The sequence below is a fragment of the Asterias rubens genome, chromosome 1 (assembly GCF_902459465.1).
Source record: "Asterias rubens chromosome 1, eAstRub1.3, whole genome shotgun sequence".
NCBI lineage: Eukaryota > Metazoa > Echinodermata > Asteroidea > Forcipulatida > Asteriidae > Asterias > Asterias rubens.
This window is the reverse complement of record NC_047062.1, coordinates 30,409,970-30,422,000: the sequence shown is the minus strand read 5'-3', so window position 1 is coordinate 30,422,000 and position 12,031 is coordinate 30,409,970. Positions and strand designations below refer to the sequence as shown.

Below are 12,031 nucleotides of genomic sequence, written 5' to 3'. Positions count from 1 at the left end.
ATGTTCATGCCTGATCTTTTACTTTTCAGTCTTCTTGCTAATGCTGAACCTTTAACTTGATAAGTAATTGCTAGTTTTTATTTATCCGGCCCATTGTCACATGTACCATTTGTGACTGGTTTCCTGCATATTGTTGCTAAGTAGGAAATTTATAAGCACTATTGACTGCTTAAGCGGCTCTATGAAACTGGACCCAGGGAACATTTCAAAGATGGCAGCTGGCTTATTCCATTTAATCATTTTTTTCTCTTCCGAACAATGAATTAATATTATGGCATTTTCTAGATAGATTTGCATTTATATTAAGTGAATGCAGATCACAGACCTTATGCATTGATGTCATCTGGCCCGCCATCTTTGAGGTAAAACAATAGGGAAAAGGCGGTTGAAATACGCAAGGCGCATACATTAGCCTTTATTTGACCTCTGAGCGAGGGAGCCCTTGTCCTGTGACATCACATGCATAAGGTCTTTTGGCTCATGAAACAAGGTACACTGTAAATCTAACCAACAAAAAATACCGCAGAATAAATATAATAATTGTTTTTACAATGGTGTGTTTAGTTTCATGAGTGTCTTTAGATATTTGTACAATTAATAATATCAGCTGTGAGATTGTGTTGTGTATAAAAAAATAAATATAATAGCAAATAATTTGAAAACAAAAAGTTTCAATCACTTTTTTTTTATACAAAATCTTACGATGCCAGAGTCCCTACAAATACAATGATGGCGCGGCCTGCATCACTTGTAGTTGGTCTATAGGTTGAAGGACTTTTAGTTTGACCTCTTTCATTGAGGCGCCAATTGACAACCAATTCATAACCACTGGCCATACAGTGGTGTATCCCATGCCTATAGTCATTGTGCAAGACACTGCAAGATGTTCTTGTTGAGTTGGTCAACCTCTATGGTAATACCATCGGGCCTGTATGCATCGTTTTTGAAAGGGCAAGGGTACCTTGGAAGGCATTTTCTCCTTGATAAGGGGCAGCCTATTTGGAATTTGCAAATTTTCACTAGGGTATTTTTTAGGGCACCAAGGGATGCAATGACCAGGGGACACAGAGGCAATCGCCTTCATTGCCTCCTTGAAGTATCAGTCCTATACCATAGGCCCCAGTATACTCGATGCTACACACGTCGCAACTGTTTCACAGATAGAGGTTATTCTGTAAGCCCCTATCCCGCCAGCCAGAGTGTTTTGAGTGTGGTGTGGTTGGGTGATCTTGAAGTTTTTCCAATAGCACCCGCTATTGTTAGAGCAGGGGATCGCGCTATTAGTGAGTGTTAGTGAATAACAAGGTCTTGCACCAAGACTGCATGCCTTGCTTCTGGACAGAGTAACTGGATATGAATCTTTCATTGATCACTGTCCTTCATCGTTGGCTCTCCATCAACTTGACTGGTTCCAAGATTTTAGTTTTACTGGTCTCAACGATGCATCCATTCATAACCATCTCATCCAGTATGTGGTACACCTTGTCAAGGTTAAACATGATCTGTTGGAATAGCACTAGGTTAAGGCGGATGCACGTCTTTGAATTGTTTGAAATAAACTTATAAAGGGGTTTGGTATCGTTTGTAGATCAAGTTTTTGGCCATGACACGAATCCCTACTCACTGCGAAGATGTATGTAATATAATTTACCTGTAGAAGTTTCAGCTTCATTAGTCGTCAAACTTTTGAGACAAAAGGTGAAAATCACAGAGCAATGTTTTTTGGGGACTCGTGTTATCCATTGTACATGCAAAAATAACTTTTGTCTCACCGAGATCAAAATTATTTGTGTAAAATTTATTCACTTATTTCTCAAAGACTACAGCACCTCAGTAAGTATTATTGTAAGGGAAGCTTTCTACCATCATTACAAAAGTCGGTAAACTGTGAGCACATTTGCAACATTATCAAAATATTTTCAAAGGATACATCCAAGTCAGTCTGTAAAAGAAAAACAAGAAAAAATATTAAACAACTTGTAATTTTTGGATGCAGCATTGAACATTGATTTAACAAGTCCAATGATGAAGAGAAACAAATACAATGCCAGCCGATAAGATCAAGAACTGACTCCGCGGTAGTACAGTTAATTACGATCCTATAAGCTAAAGTAGTAGTCCCAACCTATTTCTATACCATCCCGGGTAATAGTTTAAAAAGCAGGACAGTTCTTTTCAGAACTGAGAAGTCTCCTGAACCCCCCAACATCTACTCTGCGGTAGTAGAATAAAGCAAGACATTTCCTTAAGAACAAACTCTACCAGGCAAGTAGATACACACATGGTGTTACCGCAAACCAAATATATATTGATACTTCACCATGCAATGCCTCAAATCCTATATCATGCCATCTCGTTTACAAAAAGATATCACATCTTAAAGTACTTACCACTTTCGGGAAATATTTGTCCAGGGTTTCAACAATCAAGTGGATGAATTCAAGAATGGCAACTTCATTCTAAGAGTAAAATAATATTAAAAAGATTGAGAGAGTGAATTGTAAGAAACTTAATTTCTGTTCAATTCAATAACATTTATTTCTGAATCTGAATCTGAATCTGAATTATATAGTCGGCAAAGCATCCTTTCAGGAAACATCACACCAACTTTTGTTTAGCTTGCACGTCGCGTGGGTGGGGGGCGATCTGAATCTGAATTATATAGTCGGCAAAGCATCCTTTCAGGAAACAGAAGCAGAATGCCTTTGTACCCTAACCTCTACGGACAAACAAACATTAAACCAAGAAACCGTAACAGGACAAAAGACAAAAGAAGCAGACAAGACAGTATGAGCAAAGCCAACACAACTTACAAGTTATGCCTTATTAGTTTAATGACTGCTTGATGAGACTACATCAATTTATCAAGATCATATTTACCTCTTCTTTGTCAATCCCGACAAGAAAGTACAGAGACAAGTAACGCCGGTAGACAACTTTAAAATCTTGATAATCCAGAAAGGAACACTAACGGAAAAGAAACAAAAGAAATATCATCAAATATTTATTGTCATTGACGAGTTATATTATTTTGATTTACCATGGCACCAATCATGATGTGAAAGCACCGCAGGCCTCAAAATAACCCACTGCACCCACAGCAACTGCTTTGGTGATATGTGCTGTTGCTTTGGTGCCCTTTGCTAAGTTCCAATACAAGTTTTCATTTCCTTATAGAAGTTCCCCTAGCCCAGGTTGGACTGACGACCAGAGTTGGACTGACAACCAGGGCTAGAAGTTCCCCAAACCAGAAGAAAATTGCTGTATACCTTTAAAAAAAAAAAAAAATCACAGCCTGCAAGGCAGTCACCAGGGCCCAACTTCTTGACTTCTTGAAGTGGCAGAACGTTTTTCCTCTGGAAAGGGACACTTCTATGATTTGAGGACACTTAAAAATTTCTATTGGAACTTTGCATTTGGGGCACCACAGCAAAAACTCAGGGCTTCTCGACAATTGCTTCAAAGTAAAGGGGCGTGTCCAATAATTCAGTCCGTCTTTACCCCTTTGGTTCCTCGCAGGAGAACCTTTCTGATCAGCTCCCCTTCAAGAGATGTCCTCTCGGACAACCCTCGTCTCTCGTCATAGTACTGAGCAAGGCGAGTCTGACCTTGCTTAGAGATGATTAGAATGAACTTCAACATGGTCGGCACGCAGGATGTCAGGTCAAAGAGAAGGTCACTGAAGGTCACGTACTGAAAGGTCAAAGGGTTTACACAAATTAAAGTACTGAAAGTTGAACACCGACTTTGATGGAATGTTCAAAGCTTGATTGTGCATGGGAATGCGTAGATCTGAGCGAAAATCATGTTTCATTCATGATGTAATTTCTAAAGCAAACACAGTGACATGGTTATCAACTGGGCAGTTTTGTCCCATCTTGGTAACTGGTTTTGTCGTTGATTGAGAATTGATTGGTTTATGGTAGCCCACCTTGTTGAGCTGTTAATGGCTCCGCTTTTAACATCGGTGTCATCACTGTAATGGTGATAGTGATGAGACCGATGTTAAAAGAGGAGCCATTAACAGCTCAACAAGGTGTGCTAGGTAGGTAGGTTTATGTATGGTAGGCTACCATTACCAATTAACAACCAACATTAAACCAACTAGTGATCTAGTCAGTACAATTTTTTGAACTTGTACAATTTTTTATTAGGTTTTTAACATGGCCTCCCTCCCTTCATGGAATAAATTAAATTAAATAAAATTTAATTAAAACAAAAAAATTAAAGCCAATCTCTAAGTCTAAATAACATTTAACACTAACAACACTAACAGAAACAGCAATCCAATCAATACTTTTGTTATTAATTTTCATAAAAACAGCAACTTCCTTGAACTAATTCCTTGATGTTGAAAACAAATGGATTGGAACAATTTACCTTACTGTTTTCTTCTTTAACATGTCATAACTAGAGTGGAAGTGTCAACAGCAGACGACCTTATGCTGTTGTTTTGTACGCAATTTTCTGTAAATTACTAGCAAACTACACACATTTAATTTTAACCATTAAAATATTGAACAGCGCCCTCTTGCGGTAACACTTAACATTAGAGGCCTGTCAATTTGACGTCACATCATCCACCATCACGACGCCCGGTCAAAGTAAACCTTGAATTCTTGGGAATTTTCGCCAATTTCTACCGCAGATCGAGCCTTCCAATATTTGACAAGGAATACCTGGATTTATACTGGATAAACATGAGTGGAATAAACCGACTGCACTTCGCGATTAATGTGAGAACTACTCCCGGCATTTGAGTGTAAATCACACCCAGTGTAAAAAATATCTTCCAACTATGGCGCCGACCTCACTGCTGTGACGAGGAAAAAAAATATTTCAATACAGAGCGCACGATGGATAACGATACAGGACCACCTCAGAACCACATAAACCAGTTAAATTCTGGTCAAGCAAATGTGATGAACAGCTTACCTAATAAACAACATGATGATAATCAACGAATGAACTACACAATACCGGGAATATTACATTTTATCCAGCATGAGTGGGCACGTTTTGAGATGGAGAGGGCGCAGTGGGAAGTGGAAAGGGCTGAACTGCAGGTAATAATGACAATGGTTGGTTTACTGCACAAAATCATTTTATGATGGATTGTGTACTGTCAGGTATTTTATCATGGCAGAGGTACTTAAGCCATGAATGGTATGTCAGTAGACATGCCAGACTTGTGTAAGGTGTGCAGTTGAACTGAAGTTGAACTGTGCTATATAAAAATAGATTAGATGCATTAATTTTATGATGATCATAATGATTGATAATGTGTACCGACAGAATGATAAGTTTAAAGTTATGCACAAATTATTGGGAGAGCTGAGCTCAGCTATAGAATTAAAAAATATGTAGGGGATTGTAGGGAAAAGTTTTCGTATGGTGCCACCACTTTTTTATTCGATATGAAATAATATAGTATCTAATTTCCCTCAACGAGATATCCCTTTTTGTAAAAATGAGTCAAAAAGTGCTGGCGCCATACGGAAAGTTATCCATATAATATGTATGATCATTTAATTACACAGTACCTTAGGTATAGTAGCAATAGGTAGCAATATTCCCATGGAGGAATAAATTCCTCCATACTCGTCCTAACTCGAGATAGGATTAATCCTAGCGCTTTTGTGAAATCGACGGCAGATCTTTATGAGGAACCTGGTGCAAATTTATTACAAACAAATATTACATTTTGTTGACTTTGTACATTGTTCAAGCAACACACCATTTATTACACCAGCTACATGACTAGTAATACTAATAGTATTATACACAACTGATGAAAATAATCTTGTTGTGAACAGCGCCTCAACATAAATTCCCAACTAGCATACATACTTTAAATATTGTGTTTTCTCTGAGTCACTGGCCAAAATTATTTTAACAACCTTGTGATAGTCCTTAGCAAAATTAACTGGGAGCAATTCTCAAGTACTGTACATGAACTAAATTACCATTGGAGATTTCCTTAACAGCGGTGTAAACACAATTTGTTAGTAACTTGGGTTTACCCAGTTAATGATGTGCATGTTATGATGTATTCTGGTTGTTCCAATATTCTGCCTTGGTAAGCTGAAGTCTCGGAATGCTCTGACTTACTTTATGAACACTAGACCACCAATTCAGCCAAATATTGTATTTAAACAATGGTGGCAGCCAGTGAGCCTGTCCATTCCATTACATGTAAACTGCACATATTTTACTAATGGACAAAGGCTTGAAATCAGGAATACACAACAACCCCCCGGAAAAGGGGAGATCGTGAGCTTAAATTCCAGTACCTTCTGTACTGTCTACTTTTCAAACAATGACTATAAGTTAGATTTTTGTAGTTAAAAAAACCCACAAATCTTGTGTTGAACTCTCTTGTAATTTGATATAGAAGAAGTATTTAGATTTTCAGATCTTGGATCTGATTATTCGTCGTCGCCAGTCAGACACCGACTTTGATGTTGGCCATCCCATCCTCCTATCTGCTGTGTATCTTTTTTCGAAGCTGTCCACTACACTTAGGCGCAATTTTTGCCCCTGGTCATGGACTTTCACTTCATGTACCTCTTCTGTGCACAGAGTTATTCGCTTGTGTGTGAAGACCACTAGAGAGATTTATCTTGATGAATTAAAGGAAATTGAAGAAAAAAACATGCAAATCCGTTTAGATTTTATAATCAAGCCCGATACTTCATACTTGGTCAAGGCAAAGCATTTTTATCTTTTTTGTACAATGTAAAGGGACACCTCTTTCACAGGTTTTATTTTCCCTTCAAACTTTCTTGAAAGTATGCATTTGTATTCATAAACAAGTTGAATAACACCAAGGACTTCTGAAGTGCTATCCACCAAAGGCAAGACACTCTAGCAATGAGTAAACAAAAGGGAAAGGGAAAAAGGAACCAAAGAAAAATCTTGAAAAGAAACCAAAATGCTTTTGAAATAAGAAACTTTTCAGAATTTGCAGGTTTAATGTGAAGAAGCTTTAGTAGTTGTGATGCAATGCAATTGAGAATGATCTGCCCCCCCAAAAAAAAACAGGTGCAATGAAATTTTACTTCTTGAAGAAGACATTAAATATTACTTGTTTTTAACTGTAACTGCAAGTCCCATTATTAACTGTAATACTGGGGTACATTTTGGCAGCGGTAACCAAAAACTGTTTCAGTTGTTGGTTCTGCTGTTCAGACTGAACGATAACGAGTTGTGAGCTCGGTGACCGTTTTGGTTATCATGTCAAAAACAGTTATTGGTTGCAGCCACCAAAACGCACCCTTGGTCACTATAAACCCTTAAAACTGAAAACGGTTTCCAGGCTTGTATGCTTCGTTTTTGAAAGGGCAAGGGCACCAAGGCATTTTTTCATTGGTAAAGGGCACCCTATATGAGGAAATTGTCAAATTGCCTTCGTAGCCTCTGTGAAGTATGTGTACGTACACCCATACATTTAGACCGTGGGATGATCAGCCTCTGTGAAGTGTGTACACACATTTAGACCGTAAGATGATCATCAAAAAGGGCTCTAGTTTTCGAGTGTTGTAGTCTACCCTTCCGCAACTACCTGGTAGTCGTGAATAACGAGTGAAAGGCGTCAAGGACAAAACTTGCACAGTAATGAGTTATTTTAAATTAGAAAATAATTATAGGAAAATTGTATCAGGCCTGGGTTTCAGCAGAAAAGCATGTACGTACTTGTACATGTGCGTAGGTCTACCTGTGTTTCAGGATTTGTTTGCGTCGTGTACATGTAGCCAGGCGAAGAGCTGTAATGAGGCAGTTTGTTTAATGCGTGTGCATTCACTATTTCTTGTTTCTCATTCAGCTTTTAAATATGTACGCAATCGATGTAAACAACAATTGCGAAGGCTAAACGTGAACTTCAGGTGTAATTTGTTGCTGATGTTTCACGCATGGTATACTTTCCCCAATGTCATTGCAGACTATTGATCTGTTAGGGTTGTTTGTGTGTGTCGTGGTTGTACTGTTAATGAAATTGCATAAACTATTAATGTTTGTTTTGTATAACTGTACACTGTCTGTCGGTTCATTGATGGCATGGGTGAACACAATCGACTGTTTGTACTATAGCTGTTAAGCTTGTTTTGGTCATATACATTTAATTACCAATCCCTGTCTCAGGGTGGGATTCTGTGTGTTAAGTGGGTGAGACCATTTAGTCCCTGTCACAATGCATGCTCCTCGCCCACATGGTTTCATCAGAACTATATTAAAGGGAAGATATAGGCCTACAATGTTAACAGTACGTTGGTAACATAGAGTTATATATTAGAACTAGAGGGCGCATGGGTGATGCTTTGTGCACAAACGCGACGGGACTGCAAGGAGACACGCGCATGCCATTCTGTACGCGCGTTGAATATGAAACACACGTTGGAGTGTGTGTTTATTAAACGCTACGCGATGCTGTTTTGTTCAACTTACAAAATGGCCGCACAAACACATGCTGTGGGATGCCAGTTTTGTCAACTTAGAAAATGGCCGCCTGCGTGCATGCCGGGGCACGTATATAGTCCAGTGCGCCCTCTAGTTCTTATGTATAACTCTATGGTTGGTAATCACTTTTAAAATTAATGGCAACATAAATTTAGGCCTACACTGTATTTGGTTGGGATTTCTATAGCATTTTGAGAATCATTTCACTTTGAGGTAATGTGGTTATAGCCTACGCAATTTAGAAAAAAAAATTCTTGAGTTTCTACCCCCCCCCCCTTACAAAAGTTTGAATTTTAGAAATGTTACTTTCAGAAACATTTTTCAAATTTGTGTATTCAAAATGCATAAAGTATTCTTCTGGCCTGGAGTGTAATAAACCTGCTCCGGATTTTCCTCAATATCTCAAATGTTCACAGGTTAGTTTTATAGGATTAAAACAATCGACCGGTTCCAAAGACCGAAGGTATCAATGTACGTTCCCTTTAAGCTTGTAAAAGGCTATGCTAACATGTAGTACATTAACCCCTCGGGGTTTAAATGTACTTACTTATTAATATCATCCGATGGTTCCCACATGTACATGTATTTGTGTGAGCGGTGGTAGAGTGAAATATTATTTAATATGTGGAGAAATTACACGGCATGGCTGAGAAGTCACTTTTCTTTACATTTTAGAAAATAGGCTGGAACACTACTACTTTAGCTTAGGCCTATAGGATCGTAATTAACTGTAGTAACGCGGAGTCAGTTCTTTAATTAGTCTCAACGTTTTGACTAGCTTGCTCTAGTCATCGTCAGGAGGCTGAATTGTACAGTTTGTAGGGATACACTCAGTACGTACAGATACACTGTCAATAAGTGTAATATATATTGTGTACATGTTCACGCACATGTGTGAGTACCCATGTACAATGTTGTCCAGTGATGATCAGTTGAATGAGTCATTGCACTGCAATTTTGAAAGGTCTTCAGAGACTGCCAGAGACCTAGGTTACACTGCTGTGTACTATACATTTACATTGTGTGTATGTACATGTACATTGTGTGTATGTACATGTACAGTGTGCAGCAGGGCCCAAAGGTAAAATCCATACTCGCCCCATTTGCCACAACATAAATCTGTCTACATGGTAGATTCGATGATGCATGCAGCATGTCAATTTATTCAACCCTCCTCTCTTCATGTACTGTATGTTGAGCCATGTAGAATTGTCCTAAGACAAGCCTACATACGTACACACTGTACATTGCTGTAAACCTACATAATCACCCATTTGACTGACATTTAAGGTCAGTATTCTCACTTGGTGTATGTATCCCAGCGTAATATGCGTTTTAAAACATTAACAAATCTATGAACATTTTTACTCTATTGGTCATCGAAATTGAAAGAGAAAAATTAAAGAAAAACACTCTACTGTGTGTTTTCAGATGCATAATAAAATGGCTTCAGGCAGGAGCAGTCCTGAAATCTATTAATATTTGAGTGAGAAAATACCTCTTTCTCAACAACTACGTTAGAGGGAGCCGTTTCTCACAATGTTTTATACAATCCAGTATCAACAGCTCTCTCCATTGCTCGTCACCAAGTACACTTTATGTAAGTTTTTATGCTAAAATACCAAGTGTCCTGTACCTTTTAAAAGTAAACAATTCACATTGTCAACTGATTGTTGGAGTTTCCGAGATGAATTTTTAATAATAGGAGGAACTGATTTCTCTTCTAAAAATCTACCCAGTAAGTAGATACAACAAACCAAATATTGAAATAAACTTATTTACTATTAGTCTTTCAGCGTTTATGAAAGTACACATAGTTGAATTTACTTCCTTCACGGTTTTTCACACTTTGACCTCAGTGAGGGCACTGTTCGATCGAGTACTTGTGCAGCATTTTAAATGCAAAAGTCATTACTTTGTAATGTAGTGCATTTAAATCTGAAATAGTACATTTAAATTTGTACAAATGACTTCCTCGTAATACACTTTGCCAAGTCAGTCCCATTCGTGCTGAGTATTATACTTTGCGAGACTCTGTTTCTTCAAATACCTTTTTAGTTGTTACATTTCCCTTTAAAAATTGAAATTGTTTTTATAAAAAATTACTGTACGTGTGTTTTAATTTTTTGATAGTTTGTAAACATGTAAGCGTAATTAAGAACAAATATTTTATTTTTGTAAACAATGTTTTCTCGTTTTCGATATGCGCAAGACTTGCAAAATAAGAAATTGTGCTTGTAAAGGACTGATACTTCACGGAGGCAATGAAGGCGATTGCCTCCATGCCCCCTGGTATGCCCCCTGGTCATTGCCTTGGTGCCCTTGAAATGCTCTCAGTAGAAATTTACATGTTGCTCATAGGGTGCCCTTTACCAAGGAGAAAATGCCTTGGTGCCCTTCTGCCCTTGACCTTCCAAAAACAAAGCAATATAATGTACTGGGTGATATAGGCCTGCTTGATGTATGTAGGCCCTCAGGGCTGTATGCTTCGTTTTTGAAAGGGCAAGGGCACCCTATGAGGAAATTGTAAATTCCTACTGGAGCATTTCAAGGGCACCAAGGCAATGACAAGGGGCAACGAAGGCAATCGCCTTCGTTGCCTCCGTGAAGTATCAGGCCTGGCGGCCCTACATGATGTAAGGAGGTTAGTGCAGGATGAACCCACACCAAAGTGTAGCCTTGTGAATGTGTAAGGTCATAGGTCATTGACTGGTATTCCACACATTCATGCTGACAGCTGTTGATGGGTTTGGAGTGGACTGCTGAATCGGAGGCTAAACATCACCTGTAGTATGTCTAGTAAAGCAGTTGGTAGTGCAGTGTTCAAATGTGCAACGATTTTATTGTTCTACTGTTTTAAACTGGAGATCAAATGAAAGGAATCTGGGCTCAATTTCATGGCTCTGCTTACCGCCACATTCTGTGCTTACGATCACCATTCTCCGCTTACACGACAAGCACCAAATTTCTGCGCTAGCAAGCGTAGAATGCCTAGTAACTACATGTAGGAGTGCGCACATTTGCTTGGCGCAAGCGCATAATTCCCTGCTTCCGCAAGCGTCTATTCTTTGCTTACAAAACAGTAAGCAGAGCCATGAAGTTGGGTCCGCTTAAGACCAAAGACCATAGTCTGGTCCCTTGTTGCTTCAGTAGAATTAGTCTTTACTGCTGTCTAATTGACACAGGGAACGTAACATTTTGTGAAGAATTAAATTTTATGTACATCTACATGTAGGTACTTTAGGCCTACAATGTACACCCATGTACCGCGTATGTTGTGGAAGTGTCGTGGCCGAGCGGTTAAGAGCACCAAATTCAAACTCTGGTGTTTCTGATCAGCAGAGTGTGGGTTCGAATCCCCAGCCGTGACACTGTGTCCTTGAGCAAGACACTTAACCATTGCTTCGTCCTTCGGATGGGACGTAAAGCCGTTGGTCCCATGTGTTGTGTAACGCATGTAAAAGAACCCAGTGCACTTATCGAAAAGAGAAGGGGTTCGCCCCGGTGTTCCTGGTTGTGGCTGCTTAATGCGCCGTAGCACCTTGTAAACCCTTATAAGGTGCTAAATAATTGG

At 38.9% G+C, this 12,031-nt stretch overlaps 2 protein-coding genes across 3 annotated transcripts in view; one reads left to right on the top strand and one right to left on the bottom strand.

Moving 5' to 3' along the window:
- Window positions 1-51: 51 nt before the first annotated feature.
- On the bottom strand, window positions 52-4,767 carry LOC117304387 (AP-4 complex subunit sigma-like). 2 transcript variants are annotated; one of them, XM_033788936.1, is made up of 6 exons: window positions 4,680-4,767; window positions 3,502-3,693; window positions 2,881-2,967; window positions 2,391-2,459; window positions 1,931-1,942; window positions 52-1,502 (listed from the first exon to the last, which is right to left on the bottom strand). In XM_033788936.1, the coding sequence occupies exons 2-6, from the start codon at window positions 3,640-3,642 to the stop codon at window positions 1,380-1,382; spliced, it is 432 nt and encodes a 143-aa protein (XP_033644827.1). In that variant the 5' UTR covers window positions 3,643-3,693; window positions 4,680-4,767; the 3' UTR covers window positions 52-1,379. The 2 variants fall into 2 exon arrangements, with proteins under 2 accessions (XP_033644827.1, XP_033644741.1); XM_033788850.1 differs by lacking the exon at window positions 4,680-4,767 and adding an exon at window positions 4,381-4,515.
- A 63-nt stretch (window positions 4,768-4,830) lies between these two features.
- The window catches only part of LOC117304312 (striatin-3-like), a 36,445-nt gene continuing 29,244 nt past the window's right edge, over window positions 4,831-12,031 (top strand). The window contains exon 1 of the mRNA XM_033788724.1: window positions 4,831-5,066. Coding sequence (XP_033644615.1) covers window positions 4,857-5,066 — 210 coding nt within the window. The 5' untranslated portion in view covers window positions 4,831-4,856. The remainder of the gene's footprint in view (window positions 5,067-12,031) is intronic.